At 38.1% G+C, this 23,131-nt stretch overlaps 1 protein-coding gene across 2 annotated transcripts in view; it reads left to right on the forward strand.

The window, feature by feature from the left end:
- Positions 1 to 22,775, forward strand: part of Nipbl (NIPBL cohesin loading factor) — a 165,646-nt gene extending 142,871 nt beyond the window's left edge. The window contains exons 33-47 of one of the 2 annotated variants that reach the window (XM_034523436.2): positions 499 to 607; positions 1,672 to 1,808; positions 4,604 to 4,744; positions 4,932 to 5,025; positions 5,644 to 5,798; positions 6,741 to 6,831; positions 8,889 to 9,062; positions 9,396 to 9,586; positions 11,031 to 11,138; positions 11,559 to 11,759; positions 16,393 to 16,539; positions 17,630 to 17,904; positions 20,072 to 20,246; positions 21,333 to 21,521; positions 22,067 to 22,775. In XM_034523436.2, coding sequence (XP_034379327.1) covers positions 499 to 607; positions 1,672 to 1,808; positions 4,604 to 4,744; positions 4,932 to 5,025; positions 5,644 to 5,798; positions 6,741 to 6,831; positions 8,889 to 9,062; positions 9,396 to 9,586; positions 11,031 to 11,138; positions 11,559 to 11,759; positions 16,393 to 16,539; positions 17,630 to 17,904; positions 20,072 to 20,246; positions 21,333 to 21,521; positions 22,067 to 22,432 — 2,553 coding nt within the window. In that variant the 3' untranslated portion in view covers positions 22,433 to 22,775. Of the gene's footprint in view, positions 1 to 498; positions 608 to 1,671; positions 1,809 to 4,603; positions 4,745 to 4,931; positions 5,026 to 5,643; positions 5,799 to 6,740; positions 6,832 to 8,888; positions 9,063 to 9,395; positions 9,587 to 11,030; positions 11,139 to 11,558; positions 11,760 to 16,392; positions 16,540 to 17,629; positions 17,905 to 20,071; positions 20,247 to 21,332; positions 21,563 to 22,066 lie in introns of both variants that reach the window. The other variant, XM_034523437.3, reaches the window with a different exon arrangement.
- Positions 22,776 to 23,131: the final 356 nt, after the last annotated feature.

The following is a 23,131-nucleotide window of genomic DNA, read 5'->3' on the forward strand; positions in this document are numbered from 1 at the left end:
AAATTCAAATACAGTTATTAACTATTTAAAATAATTTAGCGCCGGGCGGTGGTGGCGCACGCCTTTAATCCCAGCACTTGGGAGGCAGAGGCAGGCGGATTTCTGAGTTCAAGGCCAGCCTGGTCTACCGAGTGAGTTCCAGGACAGCCAAGGCTATACAGAGAAACCCTGTCTCGAAAAACAAAACAAAAATAAAATAATTTAGCTAGCACTGGGTAGTGTTCTGTGATCGTGGCTGGCATAAGAGAGACGGGTTACCTTTCCTGGGTTTTTGCAGTATCAGGCCCTGCACACAACAGGTAACTTACTCTATACTATGATTGTTGACTTTATAAATAACTGGTTTAAAGAATATTTTTAAATATGTTGTGTACTTTTGCTTTATTTATATTTTAGTATTAAGAATGGAAAAATGCTTATTGACATTTAATGCATGTACATTATTATTGCCTGATGAATAATTTTACTGAATTTTTTTTTCTATGTATGCATATATAGTTGTTGAAGTCTGAAGAGGATTCCTCATATAAACCTGTGAAGAAAGCTTGTACTCAACTTGTTGATAACCTAGTTGAGCATATTCTTAAATATGAGGAATCTCTAGCTGGTAAGAGCTTTTATATATTAGTCCTTAAGTTCATTTTATGTTATTTTTAAATATTTTGACTCTTTTCTCAGTTTTACCTCTAGATATGCTTGCCTAATAACTAGTTATATCACTTTTAAGGGTAATTTGGTTTTCATGACATAAATTTGTTTAAAGGTTCATTTTAAATTATATTCTAAGATTACCTAAGTCAAACTGTAATAAAAGCATAAATCTCATCTTTTCTACATATCTTTCAATATGTACTTTTAGATATCATATTAAATAAGAATGACGTCTAGGGCCCAATATTTTTTTAAACAACATCACAAAACTATTTGGTATTATTTCAGTTACAGAAAACTTTCAAAGAAATTGCATTAACTATTGCAATGTTTTTAAAAATATAATACTATATTTCTAATACTGTTTATAGTTGTATAAAATTCTAATATGTAATGTTTAATCTTATATTTCTTAATCTTAATTTTAATCTATTGAAACTTTCAATAGATTAAATTTCAATGTAAATTAAATATTTAATATTTTGTATTATCAATTATATTATGTGAGTCACATATCTGAAATCTTTTGTTATCAACAATTACATGTCATAATTGGTACTACTACATAAAAGCATAGACTGTTACCACCACTATTCCCATTTTCTGATGTACACAATAAGGAGCAGCAGTAGACCTCAGTTCTCCATTCAGGGACTGACTGCCTAGCTGAGATGGCATTTACATCTAAGGGAAATGCAGCTATCCATTCTTTCCTTACACAGGGCTTATTGTTGTTTTTCTTTAATTTTCCCATTTCCCATTAACTGTACCTCTTTTTTCTTTTTCTTTTTCTCTAATCATAGACTTCATTGGTGTTACTAATATCCACTAATGTTCGATGTTACTAATATCTCTAAAAATAAATATTTTTTAAGAACAAAGTATGTCCTAACTAGCCTCCTTTGCACAGTGTTGTGCAAAAGTGCAGTGTTGATCTTCATTCTTTGTCACTTCCATTGTTTTAACATTCTCATTGGTACTCTTTAAAACAAATATCTGTCTTCTCTCTTTTTTTTCTAGACTCAGACAATAAAGGTGTAAATTCTGGAAGATTGGTAGCTTGTATAACCACTTTGTTCTTATTCAGCAAAATAAGACCCCAACTCATGGTGAAACATGCCATGACTATGCAGCCGTACCTTACCACTAAATGTAGTGTGAGTATAAGTGCTTTCTGTTGGTTGGTTGGTTGGTTTTTCGAGACAGGGTTTTTCTGTGCAACAGCCCTGGCTGTCCTGAAACTCGCTCTGTAGAGCCCCGCCTGCTTCTTCCTCCCAAGTGCTGGGATTAAAGGCATCAACACCATACCCTGTTTGTGCTGTCTTTTTTTTTTTTTTTTTTTTTTCCTTTCCTGCATGCAACAGGCAGTAAGTGCCTTACATGTAGAATTCACATATGTTAGCCACATTTGCACTGACAGGTAATCTGTGCCATTGACTCAAATATATATTCTAACGCTTAATACAAGTTATCTAAAGACATCAACTTTCTGATACATTATAATTAAAACCCAGGTTCTAGTTCCCTGTTAGTTGTTATTGTGTAACTGCTTAAGAAATATTGTAACTTTTGTTAAGACCTCAGAAGTGAATAAAGCAGAAATTATACCCTGAAGAAACTTAGTACTTTTTGGATTCTTAATTTGCAATTCAGTTGTTTCTCTAATAGCTTGGTTTTACTTTTATGATTGAGCCATATGTTGAATATAGAGCATCTAGTATCATATTAGAGTCATTGATATATTAGCATATGCTAGGTTCTCCTAAAATAAAATGAAAATTCACAAAATATTGCTTAAATAGAAATAATAGTGTAAATCATGAGATGTTTGAAACAGGATATATAACAATTATGAATTTTACATATGCTAAATTTTAAAATTCTAGAAACTTATACAGTTTTTAATTGTATACTGTGTTCCCATTGTTTCTAAAGATTTAATAGTTTTCTCTACTAGATTTGATTTTGTTTGTTTTTCTCTGTTATCTAGTGTGAGGCAATTTCCCCTTGATTATAAGTTTTCTGTGAACCTCACAACTACTTGAAAATTTTTTAAGAATTAAGGAAAGTAGTATACAATAAAAAAATTTAAAAAAAATACTACATCTAAGGCACTAATCATATGTTAGGATCCAGAAATATCTTAGCTTCACAGATACTGTGTGGCTAATAGTTAATTCACAGCTGTTAAACACTGTGATACAGTTTACCCTATGTCACCCAGCTCCTCAGCTCCAGCACTGTACTTCAGAGCCGAGCTCTCTCCCTCAGAGTCTGGCTTATAGTGTAAACATAATTCTTCTGGTATACACTTTCAAACACTGTTGCATTCATTTTATTGTCCACGTTCTGGGCTTTGTTTGATGTGAGGGAAATGGTTGGATGTGATCTTCAGCTCTTTTGAAATGTGGTGCATGACTGTTGGAATCATTATTTTTTATCCTTTGCTAATAACCTATCAGGTGTAAAGGAATGATTTTCTGTTACTCCATTTCCAAGAAAATTAACTTTTTTGTGATACTGACCATTTGGACTTTGTTTTTATAAATTGACTCTTCATACTTTTCCTATTTTCTTTGAATTATGTGCCTTTTAAGTTTGAAGATTCTGTAAATATAACTTAAACATTTAAGTTATTTACCAGCAGTAGTGGTATGCACCTTTGATTCCAGCTTTCTGGAGGTAGAGGCAGGCAGATCTCTGAATTCAAGGCAATCCTCATCAACATAGAAAGTTCCAGGACAGCCACGCCTTCATGGAGAGACCTTGTCTCCAGGGAGGGGAAAAGTGTTCAGCATACCTTTTTTTTTTTTTTTTTTTTTTTTTGGTTTTCTTCTGGTTTTGTTGTTGTTGTTTTGTTCGTTTGTTTTAATTTTTATGTGGAAATCCTATCCATATCTTAAAAGGAAAAAAAATGTAATATAGGAAAAATAAGTGGACATAGGACAACGGGAAAGAAAAGACTGTGTTGTGGGGCTGCAGAGATGACTGAGTGGTTAAGAACACTTGACACTCTTTTAAAAGACCCAGGTTCAGTTCTCAGCATCCACATGCTGGCTTACAACCATCTGTAACTCTAATTCCAGGGTATCCAATGCCCTCTTCTGATCTTCAGGGGTGCTAAGCATACAATATGGTACATACATAAAAATGGGCAAAATTCTGACACATTAAAATAAATAAAACCAAAAAAAATTTATGTGCTTACCTTTTTTAATCAAAGAAAATCTAAAAGCATAAAATTAAAAAGCCTTCTACCCAGTACTGGGGTAATAAATATATTTATTGAGTAAAATATACTTACACAATATTTCTCAACTCTAGCACTATTCACTGTTGGTAAGATCTGTTGTTTGTATTCAACAGCATCTTTTGGTCTGTCTGATGGATGTCACCCCTCACTGTGACAACTACAAATTCTCCTGACATTGCAAAGCACTTGTAGATAGAAAATAGCATAGTCACCCACAGTTGGAAACTATTAGGTTAATAACCTTCTTTAAGAACATACATTAAAACTTAGATATGACAGCCTTTGTAAAAATATTCCTCTAATATTTAAATATTTTGTTTAGAATTGACTTGCTTTTTTTTATTTTAGGGAAAAAATAATTAAGAACACTGGCTTCAAGCAACATACATTCAGGCAAACAATCATACTCATAAATGATATCCCAAAATTATTTTAAATGTAATAGCTTTAATGTTAAGTTCCCCACGGTGACTGGTAAATTAGCGTTAGAGCTAGACTGCAGACTCCTGATGCTCTGTCACGCTTCTATACTCTGGAGCGGGAGGGCTCCTTTCTAATACCTTTTAAGTTGTATACGTACATACATACATACATACATACATACCACATACTGCTGTATTTTTATACTCTAGACATAAAGCTGTGTATAGTTTCTTTTGAAGACTTGGATGGACATTCATAAAGCCTTAATTCTTACAGACGCAAAATGACTTCATGGTTATCTGTAATGTGGCAAAAATCCTTGAGTTAGTTGTACCACTGATGGAACACCCAAGTGAAACTTTCCTTGCCACTATTGAAGAGGATCTGATGAAGCTGATCATCAAATACGGCATGACTGTGAGTAGTTTACCATCTCTGTATTTGAGTGTGTAAGTCACAGGCGATAAGTTATAAAATATCACCATAGAGTATGTCAGAGTTAAATCCCAAGATCTCTTATTTTAAGACAAACATACATATATGTTCATATGTCAACTGTGTTTTTAGTTTTTTCTTAAAGAGTAACATTTTCTCTATCTTTTAGGTAGTACAGCATTGTGTGAGCTGTCTTGGGGCTGTTGTAAATAAAGTGACCCAGAATTTTAAGTTTGTGTGGGCCTGTTTCAACAGATACTACGGTAAGTTTAGTGTCTGGGCTTTCCTGTTGTTTATGAAGTTATACAGTTGTGTCCAGGCGTGAGTGAATCTGGCCCAGGAGAGCAGTGAGGAGACAAGTGTGCTTTCTCTTCAGCCTACACTCAAACTTGTTCTTTGATCTTTTGCATTATCCTTGGTTCAAAAGTTTCTGTCTTTAAAAGTGGTAAATTTCCTGGCCCACATCAAAAATAACAGTTAATATTTCTTTCCTACATGATTGTAGCTCTAGAGAAAATGTACAAGCCAGGTAGTAGTGGCACATGCCTTTAATCCATGCATGTCCCATGCACATCCCATGCACATCCATGCATGTCCCATGCATGCACATCCATGCATGTCCCATGCACATCCATGGGAGGCAGAAGCAGTCAGATCTCTGTGAGTTCGAGGCCAGCCTGGTCTATAGTGCTAGTTCCAGAACAACCAGAACTTCACGGAGAAACTCTGTCTCAAACAAACAAACAAAACCATACATATTATAAATTTACTTAATACTTAAAACCATTAGTAAAAGTTAATTGTATTTCATTAGTAATTGTTTAAGCATGATTCAAAAATATAGAACATTACTGTAAATAACTAGTATTTATCTTTACTAGGTGCCATTTCAAAATTAAAAAGTCAGCACCAAGAAGACCCAAATAACACTTCACTTTTAACAAATAAACCAGCGCTTCTTAGGTCCCTCTTCACTGTTGGAGCACTTTGTCGGCATTTTGATTTTGATCTGGAAGATTTTAAAGGCAACAGTAAGGTAAAGATCATAGTACTACCTAGTGTGCTGTAAAACAGTCCTGTGGCCCTGAGCTAGGAATCACTATCATGATCTTGGACGAAGGCAGCGTTACAGTAATTTAATGAGAATTTCGGAATGAGTGCTAGTCTAAGCATGATATCTAGACTTCCTGCTGAACTATGAGCAGTTTCTTACTGATCTAAAACAAATTCCAAATTTCCACAACCAGTTGTATCACGTAACAGACACACTGTTTAGAACTTGTCAGATTATGACATCAGATACCACTGTTCTAAAATAAATGGAGGAGCTGGGAAGATGACTCAGCAGTTAAAACCGCCATCTCTACTTGTAGAGGAAGATGGGTTCAGTTCCCAGCACCTACATGGCAGCTCATAACCTCATGTAATTCCAATCCCAAGGGATCTGACACCCACCAGGCACACACACGTTGCGCAGTCATACAGACAGACAGAACAAATATGCATATATAAGTTTGAATAAGTTTAAATAAACTAAATTAATCAAATTGATTCTTTTCCTTCCCAGTGTTGTCAGTGAAACCTAAACCTTGCATTTATTTGCAAGGCCACTGCAGTGCAGCTGACCTACATGCATAGCAGAGTTCTCATAAAAACTCCTAATGTTTGCTTTTAGGCATTTCCCCCTTAGAGTTGAGAATTAAGGGCTAGTGAGATGGCTTATCAGTTTTATATACTTGCACATAAAACTGATCACCTGAGGTTCATCCCTAGATCATAATGGTTTGCAAAAGATAACCAAGTCCTTAGAATTAATTCTCCTGGCTTCCATGCCTCCACATGGGCACTGTGGGGCCAGCACATTTTCCTCCTTCCTCCCTCTCTCCTCCTATACCCCCAGCTCCTCTTTCTTACACATACTTGAAAACTTGCTCTTGCATTGACTATTATTCTTGAATACCTTTAATGTGCCCCCCAGGTTAACATAAAGGATAAAGTACTTGAGCTGTTGATGTATTTTACAAAACACTCAGATGAAGAAGTACAAACAAAAGCCATCATTGGTCTAGGTAAGTTAAGTCTAAATTTCTTAGTAGTTTCTAGCTCTTTGAGGGGTGGAGTAAGCTTTTTGACTATTGTGAGCCCAAGTTGTTGGTGTATTTAGAATGGTTCCAGTAGTGATCTGATATGAAGAGTGCAAAACAGCACTGGATTCTGTTCCTGCTTCACTCTGTGGCCTTTCTGGGTGTCTCCTCCCTTCACCAGTTTGTTAATAATGTGGAGATAACAATACTGTCTCCCACCCTACTTCCTCGAGTTAGCTTAAGAATGTTTTCTGCAGCACCATAATACTAAGGACATGATGAAAGTTTTATCCAATCTGCATTTCTTAAAATTGTTCTTTTTCAGTGCAAATAGTGCTGTTACATATGTAACATATGCCCTTGTTAATGGGCAGTCTGTATAGACTTCCTAGAGGAACAGTTGGGATAGAGACCTAGTCTGTGTTCAGTTTCTAGACACAGTAGTGTAATAAAAACAGGTTTGCAAGCAGCTCTATACAGCATTCCTGGAAACAAATTAAAGGATAGAGAATTAGGTAGAGGAAACTTACAGTGCCTGAATTAAATACTCTTTAAAAAAAAGAAATCTAAAACTCTCATGCTTGAGGCCTGTAATATTTTTTTTTCTTACTTATAAAAGACAAAGAGAACAATATGTCCTTTTCATTTGGTTTTATTGTTAATGAGTATTTTGTTCAAATACATATAAAAATAATAACTTACATAGCAGTATGTTGATAGCAAGTCAGATTGTAATTTAATTAGTATGTATGAGTAGTCATTGACATTAGTCTTTGAAAAAGTGAATGATAAAGAATTTGAATCATGTTGGTAATATTTATAAATACTTAAAGAGAACTGCCTTATTCTGCCTTATTCTTTTCATAAATTACTTACATTCCAGGTATGGTTGTGTATACTTTTAATCCCAGCACTCAGAAGGCAGAGGCAAAAGCAGGCAGATCTCTGAATTCCACCCAGCCTGATCTACAGAGCAGGTCCCAGGCTAGCCAAAGCTGCATAGTGAAGTCTTGTCTCAAATCTAGGGAAAAAACAAAAGTACTTAACAGTAGAAACATAGTTAAATATATCATTATTTCCCAGAGAGTTTGTCATGTAATATACCTTCATGCCAGTATATAGCCTTAAATACTAAGTATAGATATAAAGTTCTATGGAGTGACGTAGCCAGTTGTATTGCAGATAGTTCAGAGAACAATAAATGAAGTTTTAATTTAAGAAAGCAGCACTCTGTAACAGTTTTTAAAAGCTGCATGGAACGTGATTATCATGTGTGCCTTTGACTTGCTGTCTGATCACTCTCTACTTTGTCTGGTGGTTTGATTTTGGTATTAATTAATAATGCTGCTTCTCATCAACAGTCTAACATTTTTTCTTATTAAACATTTATCTATATGTCCATTGACAATAACTTCATTTTGCTACTTATTAATTTATGGTTATAAGTTAGCATTGTGGCCTCAATTTAGGGCCATTTGAGAAAGAATTAGGAAGATGATTTTAGCACTACTTTTAAATTCTGTTTCATCAGTGGATTTAGTTCAATAGTTTTTACATTGTCACTGTAGTACCTTCTATTATGGGTCTGAGAAATGTTTGCAGACATTACATCTTAAGTCCTGACAGCATCCCTCTGAGGTAGGCGGGCGGTAAATATTATTGTCCCCATTTTACAGATGGAGAATTGAGGCAAAGAGAGATTGTGTGACTCACCCAAGGTCACACTACAAGTCAGTGGTGGAGCCAGGAATAGAACCCGAGACTCCTGACTCCTAATCCACTCCCCTAGCCACTAGGCCCTGCTCCCTCCTCAAGGTTTCCTCTTGTGTGAAATTCTCCTTTGAAATGCAATTTCTTGTTTTTAATTCATGGGGAAAGAAGTACCTGCTGTATTGCTTCTCTAGGTAAGGCCACCCGCATATTCTTTAGTCATTTTAAGTTTTAAAGTTTTGAAATAAGGAGATGTTTGTATAATTTGATATTTTCATTGTTACATTTGCCTTTAGTAGGAATATATAACGACATATTTCCCTTTCTCTTAGGATTTGCCTTTATACAGCATCCGAGTCTAATGTTTGAGCAAGAAGTGAAGAATCTGTATAATAGTATTTTATCTGATAAGAACTCCTCAGTGAATTTAAAAATACAAGTGTTAAAAAACCTCCAGACTTACCTACAAGAAGAAGATACGCGGATGCAGCAGGCAGACAGAGACTGTAAGTGAAAGCAGTTGTTACGTGACAGTACAGTTAAGATACTCTTCTCGACTTGAGAGACATTCCTCATGTCCTGCAAAGATGACAGCATTCGGTTAACTCTCTAAGGCAGATATAAAGTCTAGGTATCTGCAGGCATTAACAAGAGGAAGAGGGATTACGTTCTGACTAAGTTTTCAAAGAGCCTCTGGCACAGTTGAGGAGAACAGCTTGGAAACCACTTGAGCGTGAGCGTGAGCTGTGCCATTCTGTGGGTTTGAGTTGTAGACTCAGAGAAGCAAACCAAGTAACACGATGTTAAAGTAACATGTGTTCTCTTCTGCTCCCTTGTAGGGAAGAAAGTCGCAAAACAGGAAGACTTGAAGGAAATGGGAGACGTCTCCTCAGGGATGAGCAGTTCCATCATGCAGCTTTACCTCAAGCAGGTGCTGGAGGCCTTCTTTCACACCCAGTCGAGTGTGCGCCACTTTGCCCTGAATGTCATCGCTCTGACTCTAAACCAAGGTCTCATCCATCCGGTCCAGGTAAGTGAGCTTACAACAGCAGCACTCGCTGGCAGCCAGGGCAGCTGGCAGTGCTGAGACCAGCAGTCACTCTCTCTGTCCCACTTAATAAAGTCTTTGTCATAAACTACTGCCACTGCTTGTCTTATTCCTTTTGTCACGTCTTTCTCAACTCATGAGTTTAAGTGTCCTGCCGCCTCGGCATCCTGAGCTATCTTGAACTCTTAAGAGTCTAAACACTGGATAATCTGTTATATTGCCATTGCTGCAAAATACCTGTATATTTATAATGTTGTCTCTGTTAAACTCCAAATCTCTAACAATGGAGAATGTACTTTTTATCATTAGTATTGGCAAAATTCTATTTTAATCCAATTTTACTCTGATTTCCCAACAACAATATGTAATGCCAACAGAATTAAATAGGTTTAAGAATGTAGTAAGCTAAATAGGGTAAAGCTTTATTCTACCACAAAACAGTAAATTCTGTCATCTCCGTTGTATTGTTCTTTTTAAACTGGCGGTATCAGTGGTTGTACTGCATGTTCAGAATTGACAGTACAGTTGGGGTCATAGGGTAAGGGCCAGGTTTGCACCTCAGTAGGAGAGTACTCACCTAGGGAATTCATATATTCAAGTCATGCATTTGATCCCAGCATGACAAAAAGAAAATTGAAAGATAAGTAATGTCATAAAATGTTAAGTACCCATGAACACTGGCTTCGTCTCCTGATACATTAACTAGTGTCAGATGGTCAAGGGACTATGAAACTACCAGAGACTGGTTCCTTTCTTCCACAGAGCCTATTCTAATGCACACTGATACATGAGGAAAAATGATTTTTTCTGATAGTTTCTAATATATATTTAAATGCATACTTTCATAAAATATAAAACAACATCTCGACAAATTTTTACTCTGTCTTTTATTACTGAGAACTGCTAAAATCACTTTAGAACATATAGTAGTATATTGAGACTTTAACATTTTTTTTAAAAATACTCAGAGACAGGGCCCATGAGATGGTTCAGTGGGGTAAGGAAGTGTGGGTGCAGAGAGTGCAAAGATACGCGTGTGTCAGAGGAGAGCTTGCAGAGCTTGGTGGTCTTTACCCACCGTATGGGTTCTGAGTCATCTTTAGTTCTCAGCCTTGGCAGCAGAGCACCCCACTGACCCTGCATCATAGTCTTCTATGGATAGCCTTAACCTAGGGACATTGAAAGAAACTTATATTTGTTCGTTTGTGTTGAAATTGTTTACACCTCAGTGGATCATTACTGTTGCTAGTGGTTTTTTGCTTTAAGTTAAAGAAAGGTTATCACTTTTAAAAAGACACCAAAATCTAGCAGTTATAAGAAAGTCTACTACATTTTGGTATCTCTGATGTACAGTCTTGACATCTGTTGAAGTGCATTATCACTGCATGTCTTATAAAGCCCCCCCCCCTTTTTTTTTTTCTTTCAGTGTGTTCCATACTTAATTGCCATGGGCACAGATCCAGAACCTGCTATGCGGAACAAGGCTGATCAGCAGCTTGTGGAAATAGACAAGAAATACGCTGGATTCATCCATGTAAGTGCTTTTAATAGATTACCTGAATGTATCGTTCTAATAAAACACTACTTCTTATAGGTCTTTATTGTAGAATGATTTTTTTTCTTACTTTACAACCAAGTTTTCCCACCAGGGTATTATGGTAGCTTTCAATAGGGTGACAGTTCAGAAAGCCCAATAAATTACAAGTCAGGAAGCATGGACTGCACACACTAATGTAACCTTGGCTAGCAGTGACTTGTAGACCTTGGTTATTTGTATGTGTAAAATGTTAGGGTTGCAATAGATGCTCTTACTATTGCAGAACTTTGTTCTGTGATTTTTATTATTTTGAATAAGGAAACTAAATAATGAAGTTAGCCTTGGATGTAGTGTTTAGAGTATATATTACCATAAGTTCATTATCCCTAATGCAAAAGCGACCTTTATTAATTTCAGATGAAAGCCGTGGCTGGTATGAAGATGTCTTACCAGGTCCAACAGGCGATCAACACGTGCCTAAAAGACCCTGTAAGGGGTTTCCGACAGGATGAGTCCTCCAGTGCTTTGTGCTCACACCTGTACTCCATGATCCGTGGGAACCGCCAACACAGACGCGCCTTTCTTATTTCTTTACTCAACCTCTTTGATGACACAGCAGTAAGCATAAACTTTATTATTGTCAAAAATAAATGTTCTAGAAACTATGGCTAAAGGTGTCAGGACTTTTAAATATTACCATTTTGATAAATGTCATTGACTATATTAATTGTGTTTTCTTAACTTCTCCTAAGTTACTTATAAAGTTTATGGTTGCAATCAAAGGGGGCATTTTACATAAGCAAATGTATTGAGGAATAAAGTATGGTTGTATCTCTATATTGAATATCTTGGAAATGTTATCACTGTTTTTTACATTTTACATTTACTTATTTTATGGGGGGCCATTTGGGGGCAGGGGAGTCAGAGGTTCCCACATTGTAGATGTGGGGATCAGAGGACAGTTCTCCTTCCACCATGTGGATCCATCCCAGAGGGACAACAAGCTTCTCTATCTACCAAGCCATCTCACCACTTCAGTAGCAGTTTTTATAAGCAAAAGTTGGCTATATCATTTAAACTATCACTTTGGAACTAGATTCCATATGTACATGCATTCATACATACATCAGTAAGAAATTCAAATATTATTGGAGAATAATGCAATTTTTGTGTGTTGGTTTGGTTTAGTTTTTGGAGACAGGGTTTCTCCATGTAGCCCTGGTTGTCTGGAACTCACTGTGTAGTCCAGGCTAGCCTCAAACCTGGAGATCCGCCTGCTCTGTCTCCCAAATGCTAGGACTAAAGGTGTGCACCACCATCGTCTGGCTTAATAATAATACAGATATTTAGCTGCTGAGTTTTTTATGTTGATTTTCTTTATGAAGGAAATTACATTTTTATGAAATTATAAGTTGACACGTATTGCACTGGCCAGGACCACTAACCAAGAAAGCAGAAAATCCTATTCTTTAGCAATTTTTTTCTTTTATTTATTCATTTATTTAAATAATACCTTCTTTAGTGCCTATTATGGTAATAGTCATTGTATAAGACATTACCAGATGAAGTAGTAGTAAAAGCTGTATACCTGCCCACATAGAGCACACAGACTAGCCTATCTGTATAGCAGTTTTTAAATGAGCAGTGTAAACTTTTTCCTCATTCACTTGACAGAGTAAATCAAAATTATTACCAAAGCATAGATAGCTTACTACATTCATTCTCTTTAAAATACTACGTTAAAGTTTTTTATATGTGACATAGCAAATAAATGTGCCAAGTCTGTGTTTGAGAAACACCTGACCTTTTCCCCACACCCTCACTGTGTCGTCGTTAGTGTTGAGCTTTTACCACACAGGACACTGCTAAGGCTGAGGATGGTGATCAATGCGGTGACCTCCAAGGGTTTATTCCCAGTTTAGAGGACAAAATACAAAAAGGAAAATAAGTATTGGTTGTGGTTAGCATGTACTGAATGTTGTTTCTGTTGGTATTTCTCCAGGCCTAGTCTCTGCTGGGGTTCATTCCTGTGTGGTTTCAATGCATAGTCTCTGTTAATTGACTGGGTATTCTATAGGTATTCTATTATCACAGTCTTTAAAGCTGGAAATCTAGCTCTCATAATAAACACTTTACTCTGACTGCCTCCAACACAGGATGTCAGAAAAGGAAAGAGATAGCATGTGTTAAATCTACAATATAAAGTTGAGGAGGGTGGCACACTGGGTAGATAGCCATTTCTCTGAGATCTTACTGAACACAGTCCCTAGACCATAGAAACAGCTGTAAGCACTGGAGGACTGTGGGAAATGTTTAAACAAAAGGTGGCCAGCAAGTGCAGAGAGGGTTTAGGAACAAAGGGTTCACATAGTGTTCACAGTACAGGTTGTTATAAGGAGGTGATCTGTTACGGCTGCAGTAGAGAACGTAAAAATTTGTAGCAGGAAAAGGAAGAAGAAATGTTTAAGGAAGGAATAAATTGAGACTGTGTGAGAACAAACAGTGAGATACTTTTTTGTTTGTTTGTTTGTTTGTTTGTTTTCTTTGTTTTTTGAGACAGGGTTTCTCTGTGTAGCCCTGGCTGTCCTGGAACTCACTCTGTAGACCAGGCTGACCTTGAACTCAGAAATCCGCCTGCCTCTGCCTCCCAAGTGCTGGGATTAAAAGTGTGCACCACCACTTCCCGGCAGTGAAATACTTTTATCCTGAGGATCCAAGAAAATAATGTGACTATTGCTAAATTCAGACAAATTAGAATTTAGGTTGTTATTTAATTTGATTTTGAGAAGAAGCAATTATGACTTTGATTTCATAGTTCTGAGCATTTTCACTTTTAGGGGAAAAAAACCAGTATATGAATTACAGTGTTAAAACTGATAGGTAAGCTGGGTATAGTAGCTCATACCTGTAATCTCAGTCTTTGGGTGCAAGGTCATCAGCATAAGTTCAAGGCTAACCTGGTCCACATAGTACCTTTTTTTTTTTTTTTAGGCCAATCAAAGAGAGAGAAGTCAGAGAGGGGAGAGAGGATGAATATTGGCAGGTAGAGTAGAGTTCTCTATTCTGCATTTTCTCACTGTAACATTTAGACAGTGGTATACAGCTTTAAGAGTAGGTTGAGGAGCTGGAGAGATGGCTCAGTGGTTAAGAGCACTTGGTGCTCTTGAGGAGGATCTGGGTTCAGTTCCCAAGACCCATGTGGCTGCTGACAACCACCCATAACTCCAGTTGTAGGGAATCAAACAGATACCCTCTTCTTCAGGCATGCACATAATGGACCTACATATGAGTAGGCTAAACAGTCTCACACATAACAAAAGATCTTTTTAAAAAGAAAGTGAACACAAAACAATTCACTTTTTAAAAATGGATGGAGTCTCGTATTAATAGTGAATTTATTGTATCTGTCTTATGAGCTTTTATTGTTACTGCTGCTACTGTACATGTTATTTGGATGCAGAGAGTAAATAGGGGAAAATAACATACTTTTAATTACTAGTTTCGGTTCTTTTGTTTGTTTGTTTTTTAACATTAAGTGACTGTTTCATTAGGATTTGAGCAGAAAACAACAGGCTGCTAAGCTGTCTTACTGCGGCAGGCTCTAGAAGGAAGGAGATTGATAAGGGGAGTTAGGTCCAAAAATCTTTGGTTTTTGAGACAGGACCTCACTATGTGAGACTGGCTGTCCTGGAATGTACTGTGATGCTTTGGAATTCTGAGAATAAAGGTGTGTGCTACCATACCTGGCTAGCACAGAGAATCAGGACAAACATGCTTAAGCTTTTGGCCAGTATCCAAAGAAGAGATTTTTTTTAAAAAAGAGGAAATGGGGCCTGAAAGATGTCTTCAGTTAAGAGCCCTTATACTTCTTGCAGAGAACCTGAGTTCAGTTCCCAGCACCTACAGAGCATCTCACAACCATCCACAAGTCCAGGTTTAAGGGATCCAATGAACCAGGCACACACCATGTTCACATACATAAAACACCCATTCACCTAAAGTAAAATAAATCTAAAAGCAAAAGGGGGCTAGCCAGAGGGTAAAGCTTTTGCCATGCAAGCCTGGCAACCCGAGTCCCATTCCTAAAAGCACTCTGGAGGTAGGAAGAGACTCACTACCACACTGTTGTCTGACACACACACACACACACACACACACACACACACACCCATGCCCGCCCTTCACACACATTGTGTATGCACAGGTAATGATGATGATTTTTTAAAAAGAGAAAGAAAGTTAATGAGTTCCAAGTTACAATTTATAAAGTAGATAAGCTTAGTGGTGAAGATCTGCAAGTAATTGCCTTGGTTACTACCTTTATGATTTTTTTTCTTTTAAGTTCTCAAAAATCAATTTAAATATTAACACATCATCTTTTTTATTTACTTAATTATTTATGGCCTGTGTCTCACTGTGTTGCCTAAGCTGATCTTGAACCCCTTAACTAACTCAAATACTCTTTCTGCCCCAGCCTCCCTACTGCTAGGGTCACAGGCATGTCCCAGTGTTTCCCTGAGTAGGTTCTTTTTAAAACCTACAACCACTGTCAACCATAATTTCTCTTGCATTTTGTGTATTTCATAGTTTTGGGGTTGTTTGGATTTTGCTTTTTGAGACAGGGTCTCACTATTTATAGCTCTAGGTGTCCCAGAATTCACTACTTACAACTAGGCTGGCCTTGAAGTCTCAGAGATCTTCTTGCCTCTGCTGCCCCAGTGCTGGGCTTAAAGGTGTTCACCAACAGGCTCAGCCCTGGAAAATGATTTTTTTTTTATCAGTCTATGACTAGGAGTGGGTAAATCCACATATTAGTAGTGTGTTATGTATACTTTTTTGGAGGCTAAAAATTAACTGTGTAACTGATCTTCATATGTGTTAAACTTTTACAAGGCAATGGCTAATTATGTTTTCATATGTATACTTTCCGATACAGTATGTATTTATCTCAAAGGTCTCATGTAGTCTATAAGAAAAAGAAGGATTTTTACTTAATTGCACTTAAAAAGTTCACCTCTTCTTTCTTGAGATAGCATGGTGTAAGTCATAAATCTTCTAAAGTGGTTGCAAGCTCACTTTATTTCTGTGTCTTTGCTTGTTTCCTTTTCACTCCTTCCTTTGTCTTTCTCCTTTGTACTTCTCCTTCTCTCCAATATTGGTGAAGTGTAGTACCCTGTAATAGTTCTAAAAGCTCTTTAGCTGGGTTTCTATCTTGCCACTAAGCATGTGTACCTTCTTTTAAAATTTGCAGAAAACAGAAGTGACTATGCTCTTGTACATAGCAGACAATCTAGCCTGTTTTCCATACCAGACTCAGGAAGAGCCGCTGTTTATAATGCACCACATAGACATTACGCTCTCTGTTTCCGGTAGTAACCTATTGCAGTCATTCAAGGAGGTAAGCTACACCTGTTGCTGAGCGCTTTGTTTTGGTTCAGTTTGGTTTTTTTTTCCTTTCTAGACAGGGTTTCTCTGTGTAGCCCTGGCTGTCCTGGAACTCCCTTTGTAGACAGAGTTGACATCAAAATCAGAGATCTACCTGCCCTGCCTACCAGTGCTGGGGTTAAAGGCATGCACCGCCGCTCCAGCTGTTTTTAAATGCATCTGCCCAAGTGCAGGCATCCTGCTTTTGTTGTTTTGTTTTTCATTATCCTCTCTTCAATATATAAAATCTTTCTACTGAAAGCTGGGCAACTCTTAACTTGGGAAAGGGGGTTGCTGTTTCATTTCTATTCAGATCTAAAGCCATCTCATTTCTAGATGGTTGGGGTGTACTTTCTATATATGTGTGGATGGTGCTGATGATGGGTCTGCCCTCTCACTTTAAGCACTGACTAAGTGTTGTCATTTGCTTGTGTATCCACTTGAGCCCCATTAGAGTTCCTCCATAAAGAAACTGGAGAGAGCATACACTGGCAACTTAACAGCACACATAAAAGCTCTAGAACAAAAAGAAGCAAGTACACCCAAGAGGAGTAGACTCAGGAAATAATCAAACTCAGGGCTGAAATCAATCAAGTAGAAACAAAGAGAACTATACAAAGAATCAACAAAACCAGGAGCTGGTTCTTTGAGAAAATCAACAAGATAGACAAACCTTTAACTATACTAACTAGAGGGTACAGAGACAGTATCCACATTAACAAAATCAGAAATGAAAAGGGGAGACATAACAACAGAAACTGAGGAAATTAAAAAAATCCTAAGTGTTGCTCTTCTGCAGTGGCTTGCTTATGTATTTCTAACTAGGCCATTTATCTCATTGCTGTCCTTAGGAGAAAGTCATTCCCCTTTCAATGTTGTGGACACTTGTTTGGGCGGGGGAGGTAGAGTGAGTGTTTTCTGTGATTCAGTCTTAGAACAAAGTCTTCCCTAAGGCTGGCTTCTCCCGTTGCCAGCAGTGGCTTATGAACCCTCTGCTGAAGGAAGCTTTTTGCAACTGTTTTGGTTTTCTTGTTTAGTTTTTTACAATTTTCTTTTTCTTTCAGTCTATGGTGAAAGACAAAAGGAAAGAGAGAAAAGTGTCCCCTGCTAAGGAGAATGAGTCAAGTGAGAGTGAGGAGGAAGTGCCCAGACCTCGGAAGGCTCGGAAGCGGGTCGATTCCGAGTCAGACTCAGACTCAGAAGATGATGTAAATTCAGTGATGAAGTGTTTGCCAGAAAATTCAGCCCCTTTGATTGAATTTGCAAATGTTTCCCAGGGTATTTTATTACTTCTTATGTTAAAGCAGCACCTGAAGAATCTCTGTGGATTTTCTGATAGGTAAGTTTACATAAACAGTAAGAGAAAAGCATGCCCTGTTCAGAGTATCAAAACAGACCCCATGGAAAAATCCACAGGACAGGATGAGATGGGTCAGATTTGGTTCATTTTATTGCTATGTATTTCTTTGTTGTAAACAATTATTTTGGGTTTTTTACCTACTAAAAGAAAGAAAAAGATACTTCTTCACTTCATGCATTCCAGATTTAAATGACATGCTAATTTATTGATTTTCATTTAAAAAAATGCTTTATTAGAGAGTCTAGTCTTAATATATGCCACAACTTTAACATTATGAAGTGCCATGCAGAAAGAGTAACTATAACATAGACTGACTGTAGAGAAAGTAAAGATAAAGAACTATCAGAAGCCCTTGGAGACACTGAGCATGTCAGTCATTGGAAGCTTGGATTTTTTTATTTTTTAAATCACCAAGTGGGGGCTGAAAAGGTAAGGTTAAGAGCACTCATTTCTCCTATGAAGGTTCAGCTTCAGTTCCTAGCCCCTGTAAGGATCTCCAGCCATAGGAGGTCCCAGAGCTTTTTCTGACCTCAGCAGGCACCGCACACACATAGCATATAAACTTTAAAAATCTTCTTTAAATCACCAAGTCAAATAATAATACCAGTAGCCAAGTGTGAAGAGGATGTGTCTTAGTTGCCACGATGAAATACCATGAACAAAGCAACTTGGGTGAGGAAAAGTTTTATTTTCCACGTCACTGTTCATCATTGAGGAAATCAGGAGGGTGCTGCTTACTGATCATGGCTTGCTCAGGCTGCTTTCTTCGAGAACCCAGGACCACCAGCCCAGGGATGGTACCACTCACAGTGCACTGGGCCCTCACATTGATCATAATTAAGAAAATTCCCTACAGGCCTGCCTAGCTAGAGCCCATTCTTACAAAGATGTTTTCTTAATTGAGGCTCCCTGCTTTCCAGTGACTTTAGCTTGTGTCAAGTTAACATAAAACCAGCACACATAGTTTATTTCATGGAGCGAGCCACTTAATGCTGTAACTGTTGAACAGAACTCCCTAATGGAACATGTGGTTTATGTAAAACCCTCAGTTCTATCCCTAATACAGTAAGGGGAAGAGAGAGACTTATTTATCACAGAAGAGGCTCCCCGGGGTAGTGAGCACTCCCACTGTCTTAATGCAGTGCTGGAGATGAAGGCAGAGCCTTGTGTTTGCTGTGTGTACGATGGGTTTTGTCCCTGAGCTCTGCTGCAAGCCCTAGAAATGCAGATTTTTAAGAGAATATTTGGGTGTGAAAAGTCGGTAACTAATTTAGAGTAATTTAAAACAGTTTAAAGTATTGGTGTGTTGGTAAAGAGTTGGAAAGAATTTTAAGCAGTCACTAAAAATCCAAAACAGGTTTACAAGCAGTTTTTCTGGCTACTATACAGTGAGTGAGCCAAGAGTCAACAGTAGGGGCTATTAAGGTAACTCAGTAGATAAAGTGGATGTTACCTCTGAGCCTGACACTGAGAGTCATCCCCAGAGCCAACATGATGGGGGAGAGAACTGACTCCCACAGGTTACCCTCTGACAGCCACATGTGCAGATACATACACGACACAGTAGTAAATAAATGAAACCAGAGAACTAAGACCAGTGAGGTGACTTGGTGCATAAAGGTGCTTGCAACCAGGCCTGGCAAGCCATGCTCAATTTCCAGGACTCCACAGTGATGGGAGAGAACTAATTCCTGTAAACTGTCCTCTGGCCTCCACACGTGCAGAGATGAACACACACGTCTGCAGACACGCCCAAATAAAGGTTAAAAGTTCCCTCCACAGAAAAGAACTAAAAGTTAGCACACCAGTCAAATGGATCAGTTATAAGAAAGCTGCCCTGTCACCACAGCCGTAGTCTATAAATAAGACGGGAGAAACTGATTTCAATAAGATGACACCATTTACTTGTGACCTGGATTCTCCAGGTCTGTCACCTCCTCAGAGCCAGGTGTCTGTCCCCATCCCTGTTGGTACAGACATCGATGAGAGCAAAGGAGCACTCTGGATGTTTGTCTTTTCTTTTTCTTCTCACCGGTTGAAATCTGTATGATTTAAATTGAGTTATTACTAAATAAGAAATAATTAGAATCAGTTTAAGTATGTGCCTGAACTTTTTTGAAATTCTGGTTTTATATTTCCAAAACAGTAAAATTCAAAAATATTCTCCATCTGAATCTGCAAAAGTGTATGATAAAGCCATTAATCGGAAAACGGGGGTTCATTTTCATCCCAAACAAACACTGGACTTCCTGCGAAGTGACATGGCTAATTCCAAACTGACGGAGGACGTGAAGAGGAGCATAGTAAGGCAGTACCTAGACGTGAGTACCGAACTGAGGAGCATCCTGGGGCTGTGGGGCTAGCCTTCCCATTGGACCCCTGTGGTGTGCACCATCTTTGGAACTAACTGTCCACTCATTATTTGAGCCAAAGACGGAAGATTATTTAATAGATAGCATGGCTTCTATCCTTAAAAGTTAAAGCCGTGGCTAGATATCCTCTTACCCTCAGGCCATTGTGTTCCTCTCCAGTCTGGCAACTAATTGTTTTTCCTTGTATTCATTCCATATCCATATTCTCTCCCCATCCTCCTTCCCTCCCCTCCTACCCCCACCCCCTCTCAGAAGTATTCCTCTGTGTAGCCCTGGCTGTCCTTGAACTCACAGAGATTCCCCATTCCACTGCATCCTATGTGCTTGGATTAAAGGTGTGCACCACCACACATATCTTGTACATATGCTTGAATGCTGTGTGTGTGTGTGTGTGTGTGCGCGCGCGCGCTTGTGTGTGCATGTGTGACAAATATGTTAAGTGTGCCTTTTTAAAATGTCTTTAAAGATCCAGGCTTGGTGGCAGATGCCCTACAATCCCAGCACATGGGAGCCTGAAGTGGGAGGACTGTAAATTCAAGAACAACCTGGGCTGTAATAAAAGTTCTAGGCAAGCTTTTAAGACCCTGTCTCAGACCACCACCCCAAAAAGGAAAGTGTTCTAGAATAAACAAAATCCTGAGTGTGGTAGTACATGCCTTTAATTCCAGTGCTGAGTCCAAGGCCTGTCGATATTTATTTCCTGAACATTTGGTGACTCGGACAGACCTCCAACAAACTATGGGTCTTGATCCAAATCGATCCACTGTCCTAAAGTTGCAATGACCCGGCCGTGATCAGTCTATCTGCTGTCATACAGCAGCGGGGAGCTGCAGTTGCAGCAGGGACCATATGGCCACCAGCCCCAGATGCATTGCCTGTCATTCTGCCTCTATACAGAAAAGACTTACCAATCCCTGATTTGCACAGTAGCTGTGGTCTCTCTTACCCACTCTAAACAAACCACCACCATAGAAAACATTTAAGAATCTTACTGTGTTGTTTAAATATTTACGGAAAACTCTCAATCTTTTTTAGTTTAAACTTCTCATGGAACATCTAGACCCTGATGAAGAAGAAGAGGAAGGAGAGGTGTCAGCTAGCACAAATGCTCGGAACAAAGCGATTACCTCGCTGCTTGGAGGGGGCAGTCCTAAAAATAACACAGCAGCAGACACAGAAGATGAGGAGAGTGATGGGGAGGATAGAGGAGGAGGCACTTCAGGGGTGAGGCGGAGGAGGAGTCAACGTATTTCCCAGCGTATTACGTAAAATGATTTTATGTGCTTATATGTGTCAGTCTATTAAATGTACACCAAGTAATGTAATACTTATAAAACAAAGCATTTTGTAGATAGAGATTCTCTACTTAACCATTTATACATCCTTTTGTAGAAAGTTTAACATAAAAGATAATAAAAAACCAGAAATGAGATTTATTCAGCATAAAGGGTTAATAATTTTTTGGATTGTATTAATGTGTGCTATCCTTTTTATTGTTGCTAAGTTTTATGTAGCTTTATGGTTTATATGTATATATAATAATTTTATATATCGAGTAAAGACACGGGTACAAATGAAAAGTTATATGGTTTTACAAGTATATGTTAACCCCTTGGCGCTGGCGGTCACGGTGCGTCTCATTGCCGGCAATGGAACTGTGCTGGGAATCCCAACTCCCGGCGTCAAGGGATTACAAGCAATAAAAACAATAATTTCCCTAAAATTCTTCTGTGTAACACTTGGTCTTTTTTCCCCTCCCAATGTTTTAGTCATTGAGAAGGTCAAAACGAAATTCAGACTCTACGGAGTTGGCAGCACAGATGAATGAAAGTGTTGACGTCATGGATGTCATCGCTATTTGCTGTCCAAAGTACAAAGACCGACCACAGATTGCAAGAGTAGTGCAGAGGACCAGCAGTGGCGTCAGTGTCCAGTGGATGGCAGGCTCCTACAGCGGCTCCTGGACGGAGGCCAAGCGCCGCGATGGCCGCAAACTGGTGCCTTGGGTAGACACTATTAAAGAGTCAGACATTATTTACAAAAAAATTGCTCTAACGAGTGCTAATAAGCTGACTAATAAAGTTGTCCAGACTTTACGATCCCTGTATGCCGCCAAGGATGGGACTTCCAGCTAATGAATTTGTACATGCAGCCAAATTTACAGGAATTTTTTTAAAAGGCAAAAAAACTTGAAATATCAACATTCTGGCAAAAAAAAAAAAAAAAAATGAGTTTTTTGAAGAGTGGAACCTGGGATGCAGGAACAAAGGAAGGAATGTTGGGCAGACATTATTGTGGGAGCTTCCTTCGCTGTTGTGCAGCAGAGACGTCTCTCGGTTCGTTTTTACTCCCACTGTATTATAGTTTAACAAAATTGTTTATATCTTGGAAAAAAAAAACTTTCTGTTTAAAAAATAAACAAGTGAATGTTGGAAATTAGTCTGTTAATGTTCTTAATAAAGTGTTCTTGGAGTTGAACCTAGCAGCGGATGGCTTTCTTTAGCTTAGCCCAGTTTCCAGGGAGGCACTGTTTTCTCCAGGCTGTAAAATGGCAGAATCTCCTGGATATATAATTTATTCTGTTGAGAAAAAAAAAGCATGCAGTATCTATGACCTATCTGCAGAAGGAGTTTTTGTAAATGTAGATTTTGTTGTATTAGGTCACCCTGAAAACAGTACAAGAAAGGGATCCCCAGGCACTCTGGAGGAGCGAATACTGCAATAAATTTTTTTACTTCTCTTTGTTACTTGTCTGTTTCCATTTGAATTTCTTATTGTAAAGATCTGTTTAAATCCATTTATATTATTTTGCAGTCTTTTATGTAAAATTTATT

Source organism: Arvicanthis niloticus, chromosome 19, assembly GCF_011762505.2.
Source record: "Arvicanthis niloticus isolate mArvNil1 chromosome 19, mArvNil1.pat.X, whole genome shotgun sequence".
NCBI lineage: Eukaryota > Metazoa > Chordata > Mammalia > Rodentia > Muridae > Arvicanthis > Arvicanthis niloticus.